The sequence below is a fragment of the Patagioenas fasciata genome, chromosome 3, assembly GCF_037038585.1.
Source record: "Patagioenas fasciata isolate bPatFas1 chromosome 3, bPatFas1.hap1, whole genome shotgun sequence".
In the NCBI taxonomy this organism is placed as follows: Eukaryota; Metazoa; Chordata; class Aves; order Columbiformes; family Columbidae; genus Patagioenas; species Patagioenas fasciata.
The window spans coordinates 79,158,333-79,183,901 of record NC_092522.1 but is presented as its reverse complement, the minus strand read 5'-3'; the positions used below and the strand labels follow the sequence as shown (position 1 = coordinate 79,183,901).

Here is a 25,569-nt window from a genome sequence, read left to right as displayed (position 1 = left end):
TAAGCGGGAAACTTCACCGTGACAAAGTCTGAGTTGTGGCCAAGATACTCTGCTTGCACAGAGAACACAGATCAGCAAAGAGATGGGTGTAGCACTGCTGATTTTTACTGTGTAAGTAACTTCAGAGGAAAATGAAATCTCAGTTTGTCACATAGTCATTTCAGTGTGGCATTTAAGAGAGTATTTATGAAGGACTAGTTGGAGCTGGCACCAAATATGAGATGCATCTTCTGTTCCTCAGTTCCACTTCCCATTGCTATTCTAAGTGGCTCCCTCAATCTCCGGAGATACTGAGAGAAACAAGTAGACGTTTTAATGAGTAAATGTCAGTGAGGTCCAGTTGTTGATCAGCAACCATTTGTTGCTGTCAAGTCCTTATCAGTAGGTACTGTCTGTGACCTCCAGCGGTAGCAGCTCACAGGGCCAGAGTAGGACCCCACTCGTAAACCTCGGGGATGCTTTGGGGCTCAGTGGGAGCCAAGGTACAGACACGAAGAAATGAACTTTTTGAAAGGGTCTGTTCTGCCTTAGATAAAACCAAGAACATCAAAAAAAGCCAACGACCTGCCTGACATCTGAGATGGGCCACTGATGGAAGAAAGAGCACAGGCAATGTAATTTATTTAGACAGAAAATGAATGCAACATTAGGCCAAAACCTTAGATCTGAACTTCCAGAAAAGCCTGTTGGGAAGTAAAGTAAACAAGAATTTGTGATAAAGACCAATCTCTCTCCTAGTGATGTCAGAGAGCGACTTTTTACCAAGGTCTGTGACAGGACAAGGGGGTAACGGTTTTAAACTGAAAGAGGTGAGACATAGGTTAGATAGAAGGCAGAAATTTTTTACAATTAGGGTAGTGAGGCACTGGAATGGGCTGCCCAGAGAAGCTGTTGATGCTCCATCCCTGGAAGTGTTCAGGAATGCAAAAGGGGGTGTGTGGGCACATGTGAGTACTGCTGAACCTAAAAATTCTTCAGTTTCCAGCACCTATTTCAATGGACATACAGACAAACGCTTCAAGAAGTGGTGGGCTTTTTTAAGTCTTGGAAAGACAGGGGACAAGAGAGGCAAAGGACAGCATTGCTTGGCATAAAACTAAACTCCTAGGTTTTACACAAGGGATCACATCTCAAATGTAGGATGCAATCCTGTTGAGCAACTCACTCCTACTGCTGAAAGGTACCTCAGGATTTTCTTTTTTGCATAAAACATTTGTAGAGCTTGCTAACACACTACCTTATGAGGTAACCATAGCCATATGTTCCTGAAAGTGCAATGATTAAAAGAGTATTTTGCCTCCCAGGGAAGCCTGTACTAACACACACCCCACCACAAAATGCCTCTGGAAACAATGACAAACAGTTTTGCCATAATGAAATTTGTGAAGGAAATTGGAAATGATTGCTTGACATTTCTGTGTGTATGGAGATATCAATTAGCTGTTCTTCCTCCAGTCTTCAGCAATCACTACTTATTTTGTTGCCATCTATTAACACAAATTTGAGTGCCATTGGATACATGGTGATTTTTGCTCATTTTTTTGATGGAGAAGTCACACTGAATTTTTAAAAACAAAATAAGGAAAACCTAGGAAAAACAAACAAACAAACAAACAAAACCCAACAAAACAGAATGTTTGTTCTATTCATGTTTGCCTTTGGCAGGGAGAAAAGGAAAAAGTAGGAAAAGAACAGGTCATATTCCCCAGAACAGCTTTACTTTCCTTCTATTACAGCTCTTCCCTTCCTGTGAGAACCAGTTTTTCTTTCCAAATTGTTAATGAAAGAAAAATGCTCCATGGGCACCACAGCCCCATTATGGAACAGATCAGGAAACGGAGCAAGCAGGTGGTCTGCCCATGTCCCAGGCTTTTCTAGCCACTAACTAGAAAAGATGGCATAGAGAAAATGGCAAAAATGCAAAGGAATATGCTGGATAAGAAGAAATGGTGTAAGGGCTAACCTGTTGCCAGTCAGATGAGATATAAGGAAAATGCTGTAAATATGATGGAGTTTTGATTTTGTTAGGAGTTACCTGCTTCTAGCATGGGGACTGGCCAAGCCTGGGCAGCTCCTTCAGCCAGGGCTGTGTTGCAGGGGACAACCTCTCAAAACAGGATTTATATGAGCTGTGACAAAGATGAGTATTATGTATTCTGTGTGAAATTTCTTTAGGAACTTAAAGACTACCATCAGTACCACTGAGAAGTTCAGATGAATGACTTTTGTAATGGAGGGGGTAAAATGAGGATTTTGAAAGCACTGTTATCACTAGAAATTTATCTAAATATTTTCTAGGATAAAAAAGTAGGTAGGAGAGAATGTAGACAAACAGCCGTGAATTTCTTTCATTTTCTGTCTTTTGTAGCAATCGTAAGAGAGAATTAAGAGAGGGATCTAAACCATCACTTCAGCTATTCATTTTAAACAACTTCAAGCACATTTAGAAAGAAGTTTTCAGAATGCTCCTGAGGAAAAAAACATAACTCTGTTGATTTACTCAGAAAAATCAGAGGGCTGGAACCTGCCACACTTGTTCTCACATAGATTTTAAGTGCAATCAACTACAATGTGCGTGGTAAGAACACCTGTCAGTTTATGCCCCATCCTTGGTACAGGCAAGCTTAAGACATTGAATTTTCCAGATGTTTCATATCCATCAGTGAAACAAAATCTGAATAAAAATAAATGATGACTAAAACCTGCATATTGTTTTATGTGCTTCTTGGGGCTGTAGAATTCCTCTTGGCCCCTGCCAGCATTAAATTAGACCTGATGTGCCTTGGCAGAGCATCAAGCACTCAATTTTCTGTCACTGCCGAACATAAATGTAAAAAAATAAAAAATTGAAAAGCAACATGACAGATTTTTTTTTTAAATCTATCTAGACATAAATGATATGCATTTTGAAGATAAACCACTCGCGAACATTTCCTGGAACATGAAACACTTCGGTGGCTGTAACACATTAGCACAACAAAGTGGCTGACTTCAAGCAAAGGTTTCTCTTGTTTGCAAACTTGTTGCTGATTCTGTCAGCTGAATACAGTTAACAGGCAATAATCCAACACATACTTGATCTCCCTTTTGATGTGCTGTTTTACATCTTTTACAAAGCTGCTATGTAATGGTTTAATTTGTAGAAAATGGGTAAGACACAAAAATATATAGCTATGATATACTGCACTGTTTCTTTCAGAAAGCTGTTAGAAGTGGGCTATTCAATGCTTGTCCAAAGCTGATATATTTAAACTACAAGAAGTAGAGAACCCTGATATTCACCTTCACGGGGTTCACTCACCTGGCAGGTAGACAGTAACATTCATCCATGGGAAGTCAGTGTGTGCACGGCCATGTATGTTTCAATATCTAGCAATCTTCCTAGCATAGTCTCAAAACGACAAGTTTATTTTTTCAAACAAAAAGTCTGAAAGACAGAAAAATCTCTCTAAATGGCCGCAGAAAGCCAGAGTATTTTCATTTATGTGTTGTCTGACTAGCTAAGGTTATCTCTGGTCTTAGTAAGAGACTTCATAGGAAAAATACTCCTGCTCCTATTGAAACAATCACCAGACAACAATCCTCTTGTATGAAAATAATATACTTTTAATTTATTTACAAGACTGATCAACTGGATGAAGTGGCTGTACGTCAGATGCAACTGCAAGAGCTTTCATTAGTGACCTATGTCACTGTCCATATGTCTGTATTTTCTTGAGATCAGTTATAAAACATACAATCAAACGAATCATGAAAGGGTTGTAAAGAGTGAGAAAAAAGGAATGTACACAGCAATTAGACAAAAGAAAAAAAAAACACAATGAAAATCTTTCTATGCCCATTTTCAAAAATGTAATTTTAAAGGTGAAAACTTTTTTTTTCACTGTTTTGTAGATAATATAAATGGACTGAGTTTTTGACTTACTGTTAACATCTACAGTAAAAGACAGTATGTCTCCAATTTGCATGCTAGCTAGTAACACCTGTCAATTGTACAAAAGTTTAATACATATTGAATTCTTCTGGGAGCTTCAAAATCACTAAGTGGTGAAACGCGTATGACATTGAGATAAGAAAATGTATTTCTTACCTTCTGGCCAGCCATTCAGAACAACAAATTAAGTAGCTGTTAATAATTTCTGTCATTTTATATCTCCCATAAAAGTGCATGTAAAAAATTTCAGAGAGGTGCTAGGTAGCATACAATTACAAGAGAAAGTCTTGGTTTCTGATACATTCAATTTGCCAAATTTATGCACTGAAATGAAAGATAGGATGCAGACATTGTGGTATCAGTTCTTTATCTTTGGTAAAATGTTTTCATTTTATTATAGCCATATTTGCTCTGATATCCATTTTGTGCACAGTCTGCTACTATTTAAACCAACAGGAAACATTTAAATGGATATAAACAGTATCAGTGTATTATTTAGTACATTCATCACTTTCTTCAAACATTCTGTGAGAATGTTGCTAGCATATGGGGAAGATGAACAAATGCTACGATCTATTATGACTTACTCCCGGCCTACCATAATACTTTTACTAGTTCTTGACATTAGGAGAAAACATTTTGTTTTGCTTTTAAAAGAAAAGGGATCAATATGACTCTAAGAACAATAAATTCTAAAAATCTGAAGTAAAAATACCAAGTATTTTGTACTTCTTACAAATGCTAAAATAGAAAATTACACTGGAACTGACTTAAAATTTGATACGACCCATCTAAGTAAGCAACAAAAAAGGACCACAGAGAACATGAACAATTGCTCCAAGGTGTTCCAGCGACAGTCAGTAAGCAATCCCTGTCTTTACTGACTTAAAAATTCATGTCTGACTCTCACTCACACTATCAGTATTAAAAAAAAGAAAAAGAGAACTAGTTTTAAAGCAGCACTCTCCAGTGACAAATAATACAGCAAATTCACATTGGGTTCTGGGTGGTCTTTGTTACACTTGAACATATTAATGATGCAAACTTGACCTTATGAACCTAAGTTATACATATACAGTCATGACTCACAAATAGGTACTAATTAGACTAAATCAATTTGGCAAACTGAGAGAGTTCAATATCCTTACACCCAAAATACCCAGATGGTGCTGCATTCACACAAATAATAAGTTACGTTACCACAGCTCATACATGGGAACCTCAAAACACTTAATTCCATCACAAACCCAGTCTTTGCACATACTTTTTATATATGCAATTCAATATGAATACTGGAAACCTTTGGAGTCATGATTTTGATAGAGAGTAAGGTCTAGAATTTTTTCTAAGTTCTTGCATTAGGTCTTTTTGTTGTTGTCTTTGTTATTTTACAAACAGAGTGGCAAGCAGGCAATGGCAAGACATTTCATGGGTATAGGCTTGGATCTGTTCTGCTGGCTTAACTCAGACAAGCCATCCTCAGTCATGCCAGCAGTGACACTGGACAAAACACAAACAGAACTCACAGGGGCAGGATCAAGCTTGTGATGTCAATATTAAAAAAAAAAAAAATAAAAAAAATAAAAAAATCACATTGTGTCTATGCTCACATCTCAATTATTCAACAATTAATTCTTGGTTTTAGAAATAAAACCTGGGTAACAGTCAAAAAAGGCAAATTACACCGTTCTGACCCATTCTTTGACACAGTATTATTATTTTCAGTATCTCAATATCATCAAGAACAAAACAAATGTGAAGCTGCAGTTACTGTAGAAGCAAAGTCTAATGTTCCAATGATTTCCAATGAACGTGGCACTTTCAAATTTAAATTAACTTTAAATTTCAAACTCCAAATTATCTAACAAGGCTGTTTCTAAGGGTATAATGAAAAATTGCCCCTGAAGAGCAGAACGACTTTAAAAAAAATCTTTACTATTAGAAAGTGATCAAAAAAGAAGATGCAGAAATGGGGAGTGGAATACTACAGTTTAAACACATGTATTTGCACCGGTGAAAATCACGCTCTTAGCGAGCCACTGGTTGCTCTGTCACCGGTGACTGATCGTTTTTGCCCACGTACAGATGTAGTAAAGCCACTTCCCACTGCTGCGGTGCCCACGAGATACAACACACGCATTAAAAGGCAACAACCTCAGTGCCTGACTGTCCTAGATGCTGAGCACCCTCAGCTCCCACCAGGCCCCTCAGTCCAAACCAAAGCATAATCCTGACAATAATTTAGTGGTCAAAGTCTTAGGAATTTAAAGAGTCTGTCACTTTTTTTGCTTTCGTTGCTTTTTTCAGTATATCACACTTTTTTCTGTTAGGACGCCGGCATCTTTCGTCAATGCTGGGTATACATTCATAATGCCACACTTCTTCCATTTTCTCCACGGGGTAAACCGCCTCCACGTAATGACGGATCAGTCTCAGTCTGATAGGATCGAGCTGTTTTTTGTTACAAGCACCTGAATGGTTGTATTGCAGTCTGAGATTTTCCGGAGTAAAGAGTTCAGGGAAGAGTCTTACGAGAAGCCTGGCAGCGAAGTTGCCGACTGACAGGCTCTGCTGAACTATCTCTCTTACCTCCTTATCAGACAGCAAATACAGAGAAGGCACAGGGAAGTCTGGATTAGGAACAACAAGTTCATCGAGTGGTATCTTGCAAAAATCCTTGCTGCTTCTTTCCGGTGGCAGCGGTGGCCCTTCAAATTCTTCTCGAAACCTCTCGGGGTTTATTGCATAGCTGAGAAACTCCCTCCTGTCGGGTCCTGGCACGTGGATTTTCCGCTGCTGTTGGTATGTGCGCCTTTGCTCTGTGTCCCTTCGCCGACACCTCTCGTCAAGCTTCCCAACAAACTCCAATGTCCACACTCTGTCATTCTTTGCTCTGGGGTACAGTATCTGCACATAATGTCGAATTAATTTAATTCTAGTGGGGTCGAGCTGTTTCTTGCCTAAAGAGCCACTACAGTTGTATTGCTTCCGTAAGTTCTCATGGGTAAACAGTTCAGGAAATAAGAGAACAAGCAATCGAGAGGCAAAGTTACCTATGGAAAGACTGCTTTCATATATGCTTTTAATCTGTTCTTTGTTCAACAGGTAATCTGGGACAGGGACATCAAAATCGGGAGGGGGAAAGTCAAGTTTGTCAAAGTCTATGGGTACAAGCCAAATTTTTTTTGAGCGTCTGCCAGGTTTTTCATATTCAAAACTATCTTCCACTTTTATGATTGACACATCATCTGGTAGACTAGAAGAATCGTAACAGTCATCTCTCATCTGATCACATTCACTTCCATCCATATATGTATTTTCAAGCTCGTCATTTATGCGCTGAACACATTGCTGCAACCAGGCTTCTTCTTCTTGCACATCTGGAAAATAAATTTCAGTGTACCTACGGATTATTTGAAGCCGATGCGGATCCAGCAGTTGTTTCCCAGAGTCTCCATAGCAGCTATACCTTTCAGCTAATTTTCTGTGGTCGAAGAGTTCTGGAAACAATCTATGTAACAAAAAGACGGAAAATTCCCCTGGTGAAGAAGCTTCATCTAAAAATTCATTGAGATCCTGAGCATCCAGCATGTAATCTGAGGCAATGGCATTACTCCTGTCCAAGGACAAAGCTTCCTCCTGCTCTTTATCCTCCATAAAATGAGAGGATTCAATCTGCTCCGTCTCATAAAAACTGGACGACTGCACATTCTGCTGACTGTTTTCCATTTCCCTTTGAGCCCAAAATCTATTGAAAAAATCATTGACTTGAGGCAAACACTCCACCTGCCACACAGCCGTATTCTTCACAGAAGGGTAACAAACTTCCACATAGTTACGGATAAGCTGCAGATGAAGAGATTCCAGCTTCCTCTTGTTGAGAAAGCCACACGCGCTGCAGCTTCTGCTGAACTCATCGTCACTGAAGAGCTCTGGGAAGAGCTGCACCAGCAGCCGGCAAGCCAAGTCTCCGCCTGACGTGCTTTGATCCATGATTTGTTTGAGCTCGGCTGAAGTCAGCTGGTACTCTGGGGGAGGCTTGAAGTCTGCGACCGACTCTGTTGGACTGACTTGCTTTTTAATTCTGCTAACCTCCAGAGACAACAGGTCAACTTTGCTGTGAAGTTGAGTCATATTGGTATTGAGTGTGTTAAGCGTGTAAAACATTTTCTGTATCAAAGAATATATATTTGGGTCAGAATCTGCAGTGGCCCCCGTTATGGCAATGGCTGCAGCCGAGTCCCTTTTGCGTTGATCGTTCAAAGTCCGAAGATGCGAGGGGCTGCTGGGGTTGATTTTTTCAAACAACTCGTAGGAAGTGAACTGCTCTGCTCCTGGTGGGTTCTTCTTCTCCGTGATTTTGTGTGAGATGCCATAGAGAGGTTTTTTATAAGACAGAGTGGTTATGTCACTGAAGGATTCTTCTTCACAGAGCCACGTTACATTAGGATTCTTGTTCTTGTTTGGCTGCTCTGCATTTACCTGAGTGGGTGAGCCAGCATCTCTGTTCTTCATGTTTGAAAGGGGGCCCTTTGAATAAATAAATAAATACTGCATTAGTAAGACTGCCTTAAAATATTAGCTGTAAATATGTGCTCCTTAAGCAGGCATTGTTACATAAATATGCAAAGTCAAATTTTCTCCAGAAAATTTAGTTGTGTTAAATACATCAAATTTAATTAATTCACTAGGAAAAATAAAAATACAGTAAAGTCTTATTTAGTTTGTTTTGGTTTTGCTCATGACTTTCTCCATGGAACAGAAATGCAATAATAACCCTCAGTACTCTTTACCCATGGAGCTCTAAATACTCTCCCAAATTAAGTATCAATATGCTTCACCTTGCATATGAGATCTTGGTCTGTGGAGAATTTGGGTGGCAACAAGTCAGCAACAGAGCCAAGAATAGAATCTAGATTTTCTGACTCCTAGTCCTGTGACCTTGCCACTGCCTCCAACAACTACATTTAACCTTCCAGTACTCTCTTTAGGGTAGCTTTTGAAAATACCACAAAGGCTATAAGACACTGAAATCATGCTGTTTCTCTTCTTCCTGATGTGAAAGATTTATATATAAATTTTTTAATCTTTATAATAGTGTACAACTCCTAAACAAGTTCTAAGAATAGCTGTAATTTTTAAGAAGTATCCTTTTTAAATAACAAAAACTTAAAAACAAAGTGAAAAGTACTTTGGTATTGTCTTTTTAAAAAAGGAAGTGTAACGTTTCTTCATTTCTAAAAGACAGGGAAGTTTAGACTCAAGGGTTTCTAATTTTCTAAATTATTTATACCAAAAAAAAGTAATGAACTCTTAAGGAATTAATGTTCTCAATAATTTCTAACTCTTCCTCATCGCTCAAAATAGGAAGTAAGCATTTTCATCAACTCTTAGCAAATCTGCAGGGCTTGGGTGGATTGGGTTTTTTTTCAAACACAGAGACATTGCAAATAATTGTTAGGAAGTTGAGCAGATGCAACAGAATCGAAATCCAACATACAAAACTCAAATATGTGAAAACACTCACAGATTTTAGAGAAAACTGTACTAAAACATTTTGCTTGGCTTCTTCCACAGAACATTAATTAGATAAAAACCAGAGAATTTGCATTCAAGTACTTAAACAGATCGAACACAGACCTGAGGTCTGAGCTGAAAGCCACAAGCAACTTGAAATTCTAGTGAAGACCCCACTACGTCCTACAGAGAGACCTGAATTAAGATTGCTTTTTGAAAAAACAGAATTGTAACACTCATGAAATTAATCTGATCTCTACGTTTACTCACACTTGGCATCTGTTTAGTGCAGTGAGAAATTTAATCTAATTGCTTTTTAATTTCTAATGCAATGTATACTCAGAGAGGCTCAGAGAGAACAAGCTGGTTTCTACTCCAAGTTTAGAAACCAGCAGACTAAACTGAAGTTGTGTTTCCGAGTTCTGCTCTCATTCACATCATACAACCCTAACATATGAGACCTTGTGTTTTTACAACCAAAGCTGTGTGGATGGACAGATGATAAAACAAAGGCATAATGCAAAGACAATATATTTCACAGTGCGCAGAATCATAGCCGTGGTGGTGCTTAGGACACCTGACTGCCAGGTCCCATTCAGAAGACTGTTCCTCCAGTCCCCTGCACATTCAAGCACACTTACTATGAGGACAATGAGGAACCAGAGTTAACGCCACCAGCTACTACAGGGTGACCTACCCCAGCAAGCGGCACAATAATCAGCTACCTAAATCAGCTCTTCGTGACTTGTAAAATACCAGAACACAAGAGACTGACTTGTGAGCAGACTGTGATGCACATTGTTCCCAACTAACTGCAGGCTCCTATATGGAGACTGAAGTCATCACACCCCACCAAGACTTGTCAGTGGAGATGCAGGGGTATTTCCAGATGGTAACAGAGCTCTCTCAAATGGACATCACCTGAAAGCAGGTCAGGAAAATCTCCTCTAACAATAAACACAGTTCTGCTCCCCAGTCAGACACTCAGACTGAATTACAAGTTTATTTTACTGTTTTAAATCAAAAGAGCAAAACAAAACTGCAATTCTGGAGAATAAATTTCTTACATGTACAATGATACCTGCTACCTAAGCAGCTAGCTCTTCCATTAGCACTCCTGTTTTCAGACAATATTCCAAACGTTGCTTCACATACAGAGTATGATTCATTCAGTTCCTTCTCTACTGAATAGCTTGCCACAGGCCACCAGTCGCCTGTCAGTTCCTGTCAGAACTCCTGCTGTACCTTTTCCCTAATTAATTACATAATAAAACTCGGCAATGTGAGGGTAACTTCTCTTAATGTACACCACACACACAGAGCCAGGGCAAAGCAGTATTAGAAAGTGTATTAAACAGCACAAATGCATTGTCTGAAATACCTTACTGCACTCTGAGCACTGTGCCAGTTTGCACACCCAGCTGTGGCCGCGGTGCTCCGAAGAAACGCTCAGGCTCAGAGCTGCAGCAGATCCCGGCCACGATGGCAGCACAACTTCTGCCCTTTCACTAACGCAGCTCAGTGTCTGGATCTGGCTGCGGGTCAGATTTCGTTATCTCCATTTCAGAAACACATAGTGTTTGACTAAGAGAGGACAACACATTTGGGCCTATAGTTGAGGATTTTCTGTTTCAGATGTATTCTTCTTGTCTTTCCTTTTGTTTTTAACTATCTTGTCTTTATACAGTTTCCATCTGGGAACATCACTATCCACAGCATAAACACATGGCTTTTTGTAAATTCTCCAATTAAAGTTGTATTTAGTATTTTTAATTAGCTTTCTGTAACACTGATCTTTAAAAATCAATATATTTCAGGTAATACTACACCCATTTAAGGTGATCAGTTCTAATGTACGGTCAAAAAATAAGCAAAGATAACGTTCTGTGAGACTCAACGTACATAAAGTAGTGCTGCTTTTTATATTAGATTTGTACATCAAGTTTTTATATTATATATATTCTTTGAACATTTGCAAAATGCAGTATTTTGGTAAACATCAACCACTATAAGTAATTGTGAAACAGTCATATCATCTCTTGGAGTCCCAAGCTAAGTGTTCAAAGTAGTTTAGTTTTTGTTCTGTTCAGTGTCATAGTCTAGCTAATTTATTATTTTTATTATGTTCAGTAAACAAAGTCTAAATATATGTAAGAATACAGAACAGAATATGCTTCCATATCAACAAAGAACAACGAATATACGAGCAAGAAATATATAAAACAATTCTATCAAACACATGAGAACTTTGAAATGTCTTGTATGTAGATTTTTTAAATTTACAATCTTCTACACTTAAAAAAAAAAAAATTAGGGAAAATTCATTTCTGGTTATGAAATGACAATCAACATTTTAAAAAAGTGAAACATCTTCTGATAGAAAGTCATTTAGTAATATAATCACCAGCCCAATAATACAGTTCTATAACATAAATAGTATAGCTCTGCTTATATCATACATGGATGCCTATGTGATGTGTAGTAAATATATACTACAAGCACAATATTCTCAAAAATAACTAACATTTTGTCTCCTATTTAAACATTAATAGTTAACGAAATAATCACCTAAACCAAAATATTTGTACTAGAAAAGTAATTAACTGTTAAAATATTGTTAGGATTGAGGACTATTTCTGGTTGGTTATTTAACTAAACATGCTGATTCATTGGGGTCAGTCAAGAGTGAATTTTCATCATTGTTAGTGGGTCACTTTCTGATATTGTAAGTCCAAAGTTATAATTCACTTCAAATAAATTTTAAAATTTATTAAAAGCAAACAGCAAACAGTAAAATCCAATGCAAGCACAGTTCAGAGACTATTATGAAACTCTTTTAAGAATCTGAACGTAAGTAAAACAACTGTAAAAAGAAAAAGATAAAGGTAAAGAAAGAAATAATGTAAAAATATTAAAACCTACCATTCAGGGGAAAAAAACAAACAGCCCCAAGAAGTCAGAGAGATGAAAGTCAAGAAAAAGAAATATGAAGAGTTAGAAGGAGAAAGGAGAAATGAAATGCACAAATACAACACGGAATAACTGGCTATGTAGCAGAACAGCAGAAAAGGATATGTGCATCAGAGTAGGTCATAAACTAAATATAACCCAGGGCTTGAAGTTACTCAAAAGAGGATGAATTCAAATCTAGGTTATTTTAATAAAGTGCTGAGTGTGAAAAAGAGGAGGCCATTACACTGCTCCAGAGGCTGTTAGAAGAGATGTGACTGCCCAACACTGGACATTACTCTTTCAGGAATCTCAAAGAGAACAACAAAAATACAAGGTGACTCCTGAAGAAGAGCTGAAGAAACAGAATTTTAGTCTTGGAAAGGGCTGAAGGTGGACAGCATCACAACAATTTCCTCATGTGCAGAAGACTTGTCTAGGAACAGATGATCACTGCTCTCCCTACTGAAAGGAACAAGGACAAAAAGAAACTTGCTAAGTTTCAGCAAAGATAAATGAAAATCTCTGATTGCTAGAAAGCTGAAACACTAGAACGGGATAATGGAAAAGACTGGGCATCTCCTTCACAGGCTGGACAAACACCTGGATTGTCACAAGTGGGATGCTGCACCAGTTCAGAAGTCGTAATACATTCTGCTCTTGAAGTGCTGAAGCCTTCTGCATCCCCGCATTTTTATCTTTCAAGTAATACACAAATTCATACTTGTTCACTGACATCAAAATCTGTGTCACAGAAGGAAGAACAGCCCTGATTCTACCACTGAGAATCCAGCTGAAGGACTGTGTGACACAAGAGGGACTGTAATCAGAGTCATGCTCAGTTAATCCAAATCACTACCTGCTCCTACATTCCCTGACAAAAAACTCAAAAATATACTTTACGTGAATGAATTAACCTATAACTGTACTTTATAGATACGATTGTTCCCACATTATTTGAAGAAATACCCGGACAAGCAATGTGTGCAAAATGGGTTAAGATTAGCCGTGCTTGTCTTGAACTCATTACTAATGCAAGTCTAGTTAAATGACTTGCATTTTGTCTATAGTAGCAATGAATTTAGCCTATGAAAAACGAACAGAAAAACCACACAGTCACGTAAAGAGAAGTCACCTCTTGTGTAAAGCGTCTTTTCTTCACACCGGGTAAGACATCTTGCTGGCTCCCTGAACCATCACAACCAAGTGAGGTCTGTTTCCGCTTGTTGGAATCCTGTAGGCAAGTAACTGCGCCATCCAGTGAGTGTTTCTCAGCAGATCTGGATGTTACCGAGCAGTCTAGAGCTTCATCTTCATTTTCTGTTTCTACTTTCACAACATTTTTTTTAGGAATTTTTACTGGAAAAAGAGAAGGTTTAGAAAGATAAAGCACTCTCTCCAGAAAACCATGACACCCTTAATATAATCTTTTGTTGTTTGTTTCTTTTTATGAATAAGTGTCTCGAAGAACGTAATTATTTATGACTTATAGGATATGTGTATGCTGAGGCCACCCAAAAGTCAAGCTTCTTTTATGCTAGGAACCATTCAGTCATTCACTAAACGACAGTTTCCTCCCCAAAGAAGTCTGAAGTATAAACAAATAAAGTTGCAGTAGGAAGATTTTTTCAAAGGGGAGGAAAGATGTAGAGCAGAAAATATGAGTAACAGAGATAATGGTGTGTTTTAGATAGCTTTTTAAAAAACATTAATGTAATTTGTCTTGATCCAAGTGCATTCTTTATCAGATTACAAAGGCTTTCATTCAACAAGTATTTTTGCCTGATCAGGAATTACATGAAGTATTTTACCTTCATCATCATCAGTGATTTCAGCTGAATTCATCTTCTATTTCACTAGAGAACAAAACAAAAATACAAAAATAAGTATCAGCATCTTCTGGAATCAGGAAATACCTACATCTGTTTTCTTAATTACTTTCAATCTAGAGCCATTGGGCATTAACAGCCCATGGATAATTTCCAATCTGTACATTTGTAGAACTTAGCTATTTCCAATAAATTTCATGGCCATCTATAGACCTGTCAAGATGGAAATTATACTGCAGACAACATACGACAGCTAGGAACATATTTAAAACTGTGTGTCTTTTTCTGGGATGGAGAAAAGTAGAAGTAATTTTAACCTTGTCTAAAAGGCATCTTGGCAGTATATAAATGGAAGCTAACTGCATTAAGCTCTCCATCCTGTAGCAAGTCACTATTTCTTACTGCAGTCCAATGTTTTTATACTGTCATTGTGGGTGATCCAAAGTCACCACAGAAGGAAAACGCATCATAAACTGGAACATACACGCTGGAATAAGTTTTCATCTAAAAATCTTTGATCTTTTGATATGGATCACATCAATCTGTAGATCTACAGTAACTACTTCTTTTTCTGCCACCCTCTAAATAATGTAAGAATGTTTTTTCGTAAGGAAAAACAAATACATGTGTTATTCCAGCATGATTTTAGCATTACTTCTCACATGAAAGACTCAATTGTGTTTCTGTTTCCTTGAAAACAAATTTTGCATGTTGCTTGGGGGCAAACATCAATCTGTGGACATGTTCCTAAAAGACATTCCAAATCTACTGGAGACCTAAAAAGCAAGCAACCTAATCAGATCTCACTGACCATTACAGGGCACACAGCTGCAAATCGACACTCTCAACTAGTGATCGGTAAACTGTCACACACCGCTCATGTTCATCTACACACAGCACCATGTTTACTTGGCCCCAGAATATTATTACTTCACATTTTTCACAGTTAACATTCTCCTTTCAAATTTTTTTTTTTTTTTAATTGTTCCTGCCTGCCCTTTAGCCAAGGTCTGAAAACAAGGCAGACTTCTCTCTGGCTGAAGCAAGTGAATAAAGCTACCAGTCAATCAAAAGTGTACACACAGCCCAGGAGTGGGAATTATAATGAAATTTAAAAGAGAGATGGAGAGAAAGAGAGAGATAAATCTGCTTTGGAGGGAAAAAAAATGTCTCCACTTTACTTTCGAATACTGTTCAATATTTTTTTTTCTTTAATCCCAAAATATTGTTAAAAATCTCTGCAAATACTCAAATACTGTGTAGTTACAAGTTTTTCTTTGTCAGTAACTGACAGTGGTTAACGGTAAGTATGAGATCCCATCGAGGGCACGATTCAGTATGACTGCACTGCAACAGGTAGCACACACACCCACACCAAAGATACATGGGGTTATAATTTATATCAGCTCATACTGGGTCACTCTAGAAGCCGAAATATCCTCTGATGTGCTGATCTTCAACATGACCCCTATCTACAGCCTTATAAAGGACATCCTTAAGATGATTACATGAGATTGTCTTCATCATCACGTTATCAGAAAAAGTCTCTCTCAATCGGATGCAGAGCGACTACAAACCCCTTAGATACCTACTCCTTCTACCCACCATAAGCCTCAATTTCAGAACTTGTATTTATCAACTGATCCACGTATAAATGATGCCAGCCTATAGCCACTGAACTTCAACTTCTGCAAACTCTGTAGAGGTATAATAGCATGAAACATCAGTGGCCCACACCAGCTTCTAAAACACCTGATAGGCACTGGTGAGGGTTAATATCCAGTCTTCTAACCCAACATTATACATTAATTTAGACACAGCCACTATAGCTCTTTATGAAAAATCCTAAGACAGTGTGCTTCGTACAGCAGCATCAAAAAGCTATGTTGGACCTCAAGAAAAGCAACTAGGACTAAAGGTTTGTATTTTTTCCTTATATCCCAGATACATTGACATTCCATTTCTAGATCTTTCTTATACTTTTCCATACTGCACTAGGCTTAGCTCTGAGGGATGCATGACTAGACCAACATGTGGCAGTGCTCAAGAAGTGTGGCAGAGTCTTTTTGTGAGGGTCTAAGGTGACAGTAAGCAAATTAGCCAATAGCACTACAGAATATTCTTCAGTGGAAATCAAAATGGTTTTCCAGATAATCCCAGACTGCTCTATTAGAGCAAAACACTAAAAGACTGTCAACAGTTAGAAGGGAGGATTTGGAGCCCCATAGTCCCACCTGCTCCCTCAGCCAAGCATGGGTGCCTATCTTAACCTTCAGTGAGTTGGTCCAGTTTAATGAACTGACAGAAAACAGTACACTTGTTTCTTTGCTGGGTTACTTTTCTTCTAACTCAGAGAGGTAAATGGTAAGGCAAGTAACCAGGCCCAGCTCCAGAGCATGCACAAGATTTGGGACGGAAAGGAGGAATTAAAATGTCTCTTATACCAGCAAGCCACTGGCTCAATTCAGCCATTTCACAAAACTTCACTTATCTATTTACACCACCATCTTGCTTCAAATTTTGGTTGCAATGGACTCACAAGTGAGTAGTGAATGGACACAGAGATATCAACAGAGCAATTGTATCATCGCATCCATAAAAAACGAGCTCCTATGGGAAGGGGGGAGGTCAGCATACAAGCATGTGCATGTCCATGCATGTATGCCTGTCTATGTAAGGTTAACAACAATTTTGTTGATAGTTTAAAGTCTGTTAAAGATAAAACATTTCAGATTATATAAAGTACTGCTTGCGGTGAATCAGTACTTAAGAACAAGAATTATTGCCTGTGTAGAAGAGGCAGCAATGTCAAAACCTGTTTTGAGGTAGCATTCTGCCCTAGACTGTGAGAATAAACAAAGCTGCAGAAAAAAAGACCCCAAAAAACTTGGGACAAAACAGTGCAAAAAGCAATCCAGTAAAGCAAACACCTGACAGTTGTTCCTTGTTGAGTATACAAACACACTTCTTTCTTACCTTATATGTCTTTTTTTTTCACAGAGAAGATAAATACATTTATCATGCTTAGCCTAATACTGACGCATCGCTATCTACAGGACAGCAGTTATCTAGTTCTGGGAAGAGGTGAACACCCTGTGTTGAAGCTGGAAGACCAGGTATGTAGCCATCACGGGGAGAGGAACCAGCCTTGGTAGCTTTACCTTGCTGAGATACATACAGATGCTACATCACATCTTACTTTCTGGTGAAAAGAGGATCCAGAAGGAGGATTCCAAAACATACCAAACACCTATAACAGCAGCTACATCAACAGATCCTGATCCTAATGAGATTGATTTGAGTCGTAATCTAAACACCCATATCTCTAAATTTTACTTGAAACTTCTTGTATTTCCATCTGAACTGGCAAAAAACAATCTTGCTCTACAAAATACGAACATTAACCTTAAACTTGATGTTTTAGGATTTTTCCTGTAAATATTTTAATTTATAAACCAAGTTATTTTAGAAGCATTTTCTCTAGGTTCTTTGGTTTCTATCTTATATGTGTGAACAGTGCAGAAACATCTAACGGGCATACAATAGCCAAAGTAACATTGTTTCTCTATGCTTATGCTAAAGCATGGGTAAAAAACTCAGAACACATAACTCTTATAACCCTGATTATAGATCCTACACCCCTGAACATGAAAAATTAAGCTAATACTCTCACTTTTTCTACAAAAGAGACTGCTTTTGATTAATGGCAGTCTGCTGCTAGTACAGTTATTAGCTAAACCTGTCTAACGTAGGATAGTCAGGAAGATGTGCAGCACTTGGACAAATTCCACTACCAAGGAATAAGAGGTATGTAGATCCCATCCTCATAAAGCAAGCAATAAATCATTAGGTTTTAGCGCCTACATTTCATCTATTGAGAACGGTCTTCCTCAAAATAGCACATAGTTTATAATTTCTATGTAATCCATGTCTCAAAATAAACACCTTGCTGGTGTACCAGTATATACTCACCTTCCCATCTAAACTGCCTTGATAGCTACTAGTGCTGGTACTGTACAGGTACCTGTGCTGAGCCACTGCTGGGTACCACACAGCGGAGCCTGGGGATGCCAGCACTCACCTGGGAAGACACAAACATTCTTTTGGGCTCAGTTCTCCAGACATCCTAACACTTGAAACAGTTAAAAAATTAGAGTCAAAAAGTGCAGTTTTCTTAAAGTGATGAAAGCTTTTTTCTTCCAAGATAAGTAAATGAAAATACCTAGATTTGCAATCATGCGAACGACAATACTATTATTTTAAAACTAACGTATGATGAGCCTCTTTGCAGAGAATGTATGTGATATGCAGCATTGCGTCCTGTTTCAACTTAAGCTACTTCTAATTAACCAAATATGCATTATAGTCTAACTCTACACACCAAACTAAGTGTGTTTGGTTAGTGACCTTGTGATTTGCAGCAAGACTCAGAAATCCCACTCAGCTACAAGCAAAATTTGTAGGTGGTTACAGATTCTAGATACCAAGTTTCTGGTGGACGACACACACAAAACCTTTTGAGCCCTGCTGGGAGTACTATACTAGGAACTCCTCTGAATCTGGCCTACTGGCTAAGGTTCAACATCCATTTTCAGAACATGCTCAGTACTGTGGGACTCTCATAGAGGACAGTCATAAATAAGTGTAGGGTATTTCACTTACCGGTGGCACAATGCTTTAAAAGATATATAGAAGCCAGTAAACCTGGTGGGTTGTTTTTGTTTTGTTTTTGTTTTTTTTTACTTTCCTGTTCTTGATTTTGCAGCATAGACAAGAACCTAGGTCCCCAAGTCCTAGAAGAGTTATGGCACAGGAGTGGTGGGCCAGGACACAAGGGGGCAGGGAAAGAAGAGGGAGAGTTGGGTCCCAGCACACCTTGGCTGTCACTATTGGCCAAATCCGCTTCCCACAGATCCTTCTCTCTCTTCTTCTCATCGGATTAGACAGGGAGACAGCTCAATGAAAGGACTTAACACTCCCTACACTTCTCCTGCTATCACTTAAGACACACATTTCTATTCAAAAGACTTACCAGGATATGATACTTAATTGCACTGCTTTCGTAACAACAGTCAACATGGAAATGGTGTGACCAGTGGCTAACAGGGAAGTTCAGTGCAGAGTGCAACACCACAAGTTCCAAAGCACGGAAGAATACCTTAAAAATCAGGGTTCAAAATGTTTCTCTGTGCATTTGGTGCTAACTTCCATCCTGATGTTGCTTTTGCAAATAGAACAAAAAATGTTATACGCTTATCAAAAATGTGCCTACCTGAAACACTCACCAAAGCCTTAAGGACTTAAAGCACTTACGTAGAGAAGATTTTATGAGTAAGGGAGCAAACTGCAAATCATACTCTAAACATATTTCAGTCTCTTATCATCTAGTATATTTACCACATAACAATTACCCATGTGTTGGTCTTGGAGGATACTTTCCCTGTTTTATGATTGTGACAATTGTAAAAACACAGCACAAAGAGAAAAGATCTTGCTGATAATGTAAGATCAAGGTAGTTCTCTGCCTTCACAATCATTCTTAAAGAAAGTCTGACGATCACTTTCAAGTTCTGTCTTAATAAATAAATAAAGTCCACTAGTCCACATGCTGTATGTGGAAAGCAATTCTGATTTCATAACATGTTAATTATAACTACAAATGTAAATTAACCATTACCCTAAATAATATACTCTGATATAATAAGAATGCCTGTTGCCGGTTTCATAAAGTTTGCTATTTATAATTTAAATGCTTGCATAACACTGTCCTGTTCAGTTCATTTATGTATGGTAAATGTGTAGATGCTGCTTCTTGAATGCACACCATCCCACTAAATATTTTAGCATCTTCTTGTAGGTTGGAAGGAATGTCTCTAATTCCCCTTTATTGATTATAAGAATGTTATTAAAAATACAGGGGTTTAGACATTGTGTACTATCAGATGTGTATTCATTTTAAAGCCTCATGGTGGTATATTGCTTCATATATAAAACTCAGAAGCTTCAAAGAAAATTATTCTACTTAAGCGCCATTTTTTTCTGAAGAGGTGAATTGTTCTTTACATTTTGGTCAAAAGTTTAGATACACATGTCTGCTAGTAACATTAAATATGTGTTTAGTAGCCTATGTGGAATAAGCTGCTCAATTTCCTCGCTTTCAGCATGCAGTGAAAGACATAACACTCCTCTTAAGGCACAAGTAACCTAGTAAAGTTAAATTAATGATGGGAATACCAAAAAAGCTGATATTCTAAGGAGGTAACATTGGCTAAATTTTAGAAGATCTATACACTGAACGGCTGTTTACCAGCCAAAAGTAGAATCTCCTCTTACACATGCCTTCCTGTAACAGGACTTTATCACAAAACTGCAACGGTATTATGCTATGTAATTAGAGTGCGGTTTACCCAGAGCCAACCAAAACTATTGTAAATATATTAATCCTCAGCAAGGGACAGTGATTAATCAATATAGTAGTCAGACGCTCACCAGGCAGTCAAGTGTCTGAGGTCCTGTTCCCTGTCTCTGGGTCTCTGCCTGTATTTCATACGAAACAGACACCGGACAAAACACAGAACGTGACCGACGGTTCCCCAGGGAAGCCCACAGCCTGGGAAGCTCCTGTGGGCAGGTGCAAGCAACCCCGTCCCGTGCAACAGGTGAGCAGAGGGGATGCTCTGACAGCGTGAAATACTGTCCCTCGTCATGTTTTAGGAGAACAATTCCTGCATAAGCGACAATGTGAGCAAGCACCTGCTCTCAACATGCAGCCCTGCAACCCCAGGAGGAGACAGGACCAAAGGCATGTGCCTCTGCCCAGGCTGCCCAGAGCAGCTTGGGGTGCATGTGGCCTTCCAGGCTGTCCTTCATCCTGCTGGGTGCAGAAGCAAACCCAGACAACTGGAGTTCTGGGCTCTGCTTTGGGAGCCAAGTAATCTGCATCTTTTACTTCCTGGCTGTAGCACTGGGTTCAATAATTTCAATATCGCAATTATCCTCAGGGTACGTTTGATTCCACCGACTCGTAAAAAACAATGCAACTCAAATTCAGTTCAACCAAACTACCAAAATTGAGCTGTAAAATCTATCTCTTAGAGGCAACGTTTGCCTTCTGTTCAGTTCTGGGGACCAGTGATTGACTGTAAATATTAGATTTTTGACAAGGCCTTCTCAAAAAACCCAAAACAATGCATTTTTTTTTCTGGACTTTCTGCATTTTCATTAATTCTTTTTATTTTCTATTTCTATTTCATATTTCTTCTATTGCTGAAAATCTCATCAGCACACTCATTGGTAGGATGTTCAGAAAAGGCAAGTAACTAGAAAGGGTCACTGTCAGTACTAATGTTATAAATGACACCTAAGACACTTACAACATACAGAAATTGGGGAGGCAGAGGGAAACCTGTATTGTTTGGTTTATACACCTGACTGTACTGTGTATATATTTAGTCAGGCTTCCTTATAACTTGTGACTTTTCTGAGCAAAAATTTTGAAAAGGCTTGAGATGTTTCTTAGAGAAGGTAGTAGGTTGAAGAAGTCTGATACCTGAAGCCACCTTAACTTAAAAAAAAAAAAAAAAAAACAACAAAACCAACAACAACAAAAAAAAACCCAGATAACTTATTTCAAATTGACTACCCATGTTAAAGAAACCGTGAAATGAGAATGTTGCCTCAGTTAACTGAACGAGCACAATGCAAACAGACAACATAAAGAATACTAAAATAGATCCTTTATATTCTAAAAATTTTGAGATAGTAGGGTGCTGCTAGTGACCCAGGAGTGGAATTTTTGACTAAAATTTATTCTTGATATCCCGTACTGACACCTGAAATATTCAATACCTCAGAAAACAGTATTCCAATATTACAATCATGTTCTGACTATAAATACATGTGTAACAAGTTCTAGAACTAAGAAAAAATATTTTTACAAGAACCAGCAGATGTTGTTGGAAGCATTACCCTTATGGACAACAAAATCCCTATACTTAACATAGTTTGAAAACCTCCTCTGCTGCCCTGTGGAGGAGGACAGGAAGCCTCAAGTCTCTGCTGAAGCCAGTCTGCAATGAGGGCGTTTTGCCAATAGGACATACAGGGCACTTCTCAATTTGGGTCTTTATTTCATTTCACTTATATCTGCAGATGCAGCTTAAACTAAAACAAAATCCAAAATTCACCTTTTTTTGCTTACTCACAAGTTTCCTCCATCTGTCCCCCATACTTTATCAAACACCAATTCAACCTTGTACTGGTCAGCAAAATACTAACCTAGTTTATTTCTGGTATTAACACATCAATTTGGTTTTGCTTCAATTAGGCATCTACTAGAAACATTTTGTTTTCCTCAGTGCTTAGTTCTCCCCTCACTCTTTGCTGTTATTTAAAAATACTGTTCCACCTGAACTTCGTACAATTTAAAATCTCCTCCAAACTGCAACCAACTCTTCTTTTTTATCCACTGGACTGAGTTAAGCTATGAAAATATTTAGCAAAGATAGCAAGTGTCGTTGGTCCAGTGTTGAGTTTAACAGAAGATGAAAGGAAAATGTATGAACATATATTGGCAACTATTTGTTTTATTAGGTATAATAATTCACGCAAATTCATAAACTGTTGATTAGGCATCAGCCAGAAGCAGGGAAAGGTTTTTTCCTTCCCTGTTTAAACGTCTCTGCCCCAGGGGTCGGGCATACGCTGTTTTTTAAAGGTGGCAGCAACAAACTCTACCCGCACCTCAATCCAAAAAGCTCTGGGACTGCGTCAACGCTATGTGGAAGCCGTCACATGACCGCTGGCCTGCCGCCGGCTCGCATTCTGCTGGTTCAGAGTTTGTTCCCTTCTATTTACAAAAGCCTGTGTGGACATACCGCAGGGGAAAGTAGGGTAGAGGCAGCGGGCGGCCGGGGCACGGTTCCCCCGCGATGGCCTTCTCCGGTGCCCTCGGCTCGTGACCCGCCGAGAACAGACGTGAATTACCGCGGAGCCACCCGCCCAACGCCCCCGCCCCCATTTTTGCCGAGCGCGGCCCTGACCCCAGCGCTCGCCCTCACGGGGTGCGCGGCCTCGCGCTGCTCCACGGGCTCCCGCGCAGCCGGCGCGCCGCGCCCCGGAGGGCGCGGGCGAGCGGCCGACAGCGGGAGGGAGCAGCTGCCAGCCACGCCGCTCACCCCCCGGCACCGCCGGGCTCTCCCGCCAGCCCCCCGGCACCGCCGGGGCTCACCGCCGAGAGGCGGTGGCGGCCGCCACGTGGGAGCGGCGAGGCCCCGCCCGGAGGCGGGGGCTGCGGTGAGGACGCCCCGCGCGCCCCGCACGCGGCGGCTGGGGCCGCTTCCGCGGTCAGACCCACGAGCCCGAGGCGGCGGCGGCAGCGGTTGGTGCTTCCGGTCCGAACCCTGCCCGGGCGGATCTATGTGGCCGGCGCGCGGGGAGGAGGGAAGGGGGAGGGGACGCGGTGAGGCTGGAGGTGACGGCGGCGTGACCGTTCCACTCTCCCCTCGCCTCCTCCTCCCCCCGCCCCGCAGATGGAGGCACCCGGGCCGGGCGCGCGCGCCCTGGCGCACTCCGCGCCGCAGCACTATAGCAACGTTCCAAGCAACGAACAAAGAGCCCCCCGCCCCCAGCGGCTCGCGCCCCGCGGAGGGCGAGAGCAGCGACGGGGCCCCGCGCCGCCGCTGGGGGGAGGGGCCGGCCCCGCGCCTCCCGCTCCCCCGCTCGCTCGCTCCTCGGCGCGGCCCCCTCCCCGTTCCTCCCCTACCCGCCGGGGCGGCGCTCCCCGCCGAGGGCTGCGCGGAGCGGCGCCCCTCCCGTCGCCCGGCCGGCGAGCGGCGGCAGCGGGACTTACCTCAGCTCCACGCGTGGGGCACGAGAGCCCCGGGACGGCGGGGGCGGCTGCAGCGGCCGCCGCTGGTGCCCGCGTTTCCCCCCGGCTCTTTGTGTGCGAGGGTCCGCGCGCTGCGCTCTCGCGTGACGTGACGGGACCGTGTGTCATTTCCGCACAAGGACACTGAGCCCCGAGCCGCCGCGGCCAGCGCCACCCGCCGCCCCGGGCCAGGGGCAGAGGCAGGAGGGGAGGGGGGAGGAGCAGGCCGCTCTCCCCCCTCCCCCTCATCCCCACCCCCCGCCCTCCCCGGCGCTGCCACAGGGAACGCGCGGTTCCCACTGGAGACCCCGCGATCCCCCGCCCCCGCCGCGCGCGCCCCGCCGCCCACTCGGCGCCGCGCGGGCAGCCCCGCCACCGGGGGCCGGCCGACACCCCCTCACCCGCGCTGGGCGCCCTCCCCGTCCCCCAGCGCCCGCGGGCGGCGCGGCGGGCACGGCGCACGTGGGCCACAGCTCGGGGACACGACCGGGCAGGACGGAGACCGGGACGGGGACCGCGATGGGGCGCGCTCGCCGCAGGCGACCGCCGCGTGGAAGCGCGCCCCTGGCCTTGCGGGGCCGGGTGGCTCCGCGTGACGCGGTCTCGCGTGGCCGCGGCACCCGCACCCAGGCGCCGCGGCGAGTGGAGTCCGCAGCGGGCCGCGCACGTGCACGCGGGGAGCCGGTGGGGGCGCATGTGCGCGTGCGCTGCCTGCCCTGGGAGCCGGGCAGGGGGCGCGGGGGATCCGGTGCCCGCGCGTGGCCACGGCGGGTGGCGGCTGGGCATGTGGCCGCGCGCGCTGGCCGTTAGCCTCCTGCCCTCGCGGCCTGAGGGAAACAGATGCTGCCCATAGACCCACTCGCGTCTCGCCGCCCCTCGGGCCGTCCCCCAGCCCCGTGGCGGGGTGGGGGTGAGCCGGGTCAGCCGAGCCGGGTCATCCCAAGCAAACGGCGGGCTCCGGGCGGGCGTGAGGGGCTGCTCGGCAGCTCCCACGCCCGCGGCCGGCGCTGGCTATGGAGCCTGTAAGTAAATCGCCGCGGCGTAATGCCCGTGAGTCAGCCGGGACAGCCACACGGGTAGTGTGTGAGGAAAAGCGAGGGCAGCCGCACACCGATGGGTTGTGAGAGCGCCGAGCGGCCCCTGCGCGGCCGCCAGCCCGGCCCGGGAAGCTTCCCTCGGAGCTGTGGCACTGCCAGGGGCGCCGCGGCAGGCTGGCGGCACCCGTGGAAGTGGCGCCTGCGTTTCTGCGAGGTTAGCGTGGATTTTATCACCAATTAGGAAAGGCTGGTGTTTGGTGCCATTTTAGGCTTAAGCCTATAGTGTGGAAAAAAAAAAAAAGAAAAATCATTTAGTTAGTTTAATTCACATCCAAGCTTAAAGAGTTTATGCTCTTTTTTTCGGCACCGTTTTAACAAGACAGCTTCCGTCCTTCCCGTTTGGGGGGCGGATAGCAGCAATGATTTATAAAACAG

The 25,569-nt window shown here is 41.9% G+C and overlaps 1 protein-coding gene across 6 annotated transcripts; it reads right to left on the bottom strand.

The window, feature by feature from the left end:
- Window positions 1-3,585: 3,585 nt before the first annotated feature.
- BEND3 (BEN domain containing 3) lies at window positions 3,586-24,333 on the bottom strand. 6 transcript variants are annotated; one of them, XM_071806668.1, is made up of 6 exons: window positions 24,080-24,332; window positions 22,972-23,091; window positions 18,202-18,310; window positions 14,212-14,256; window positions 13,536-13,759; window positions 3,586-8,464 (listed from the first exon to the last, which is right to left on the bottom strand). In XM_071806668.1, the coding sequence occupies exons 4-6, from the start codon at window positions 14,243-14,245 to the stop codon at window positions 6,191-6,193; spliced, it is 2,532 nt and encodes an 843-aa protein (XP_071662769.1). In that variant the 5' UTR covers window positions 14,246-14,256; window positions 18,202-18,310; window positions 22,972-23,091; window positions 24,080-24,332; the 3' UTR covers window positions 3,586-6,190. The 6 variants fall into 6 exon arrangements, with proteins under 6 accessions (XP_071662769.1, XP_065690744.2, XP_065690740.2 ...); XM_065834672.2 differs by lacking the exon at window positions 22,972-23,091 and having other exon boundaries at window positions 3,586-8,443; window positions 24,080-24,333; XM_065834668.2 differs by lacking the exon at window positions 22,972-23,091.
- Window positions 24,334-25,569: the final 1,236 nt, after the last annotated feature.

Excerpts from the sequence above, each read along its gene's own strand:
- BEND3 (XM_071806668.1), bottom strand. The coding sequence starts at position 14,245 with ATGAATTCAGCTGAAATCACTGATGATGATGAAG. Across the intron at positions 13,760-14,211 it reads AATCACTGATGATGATGAAG|TAAAAATTCCTAAAAAAAAT; the intron begins GTAAAATACTTC and ends CTCTTTTTCCAG. Across the intron at positions 8,465-13,535 it reads AAAGACGCTTTACACAAGAG|GGCCCCCTTTCAAACATGAA; the intron begins GTGACTTCTCTT and ends ATTTATTCAAAG.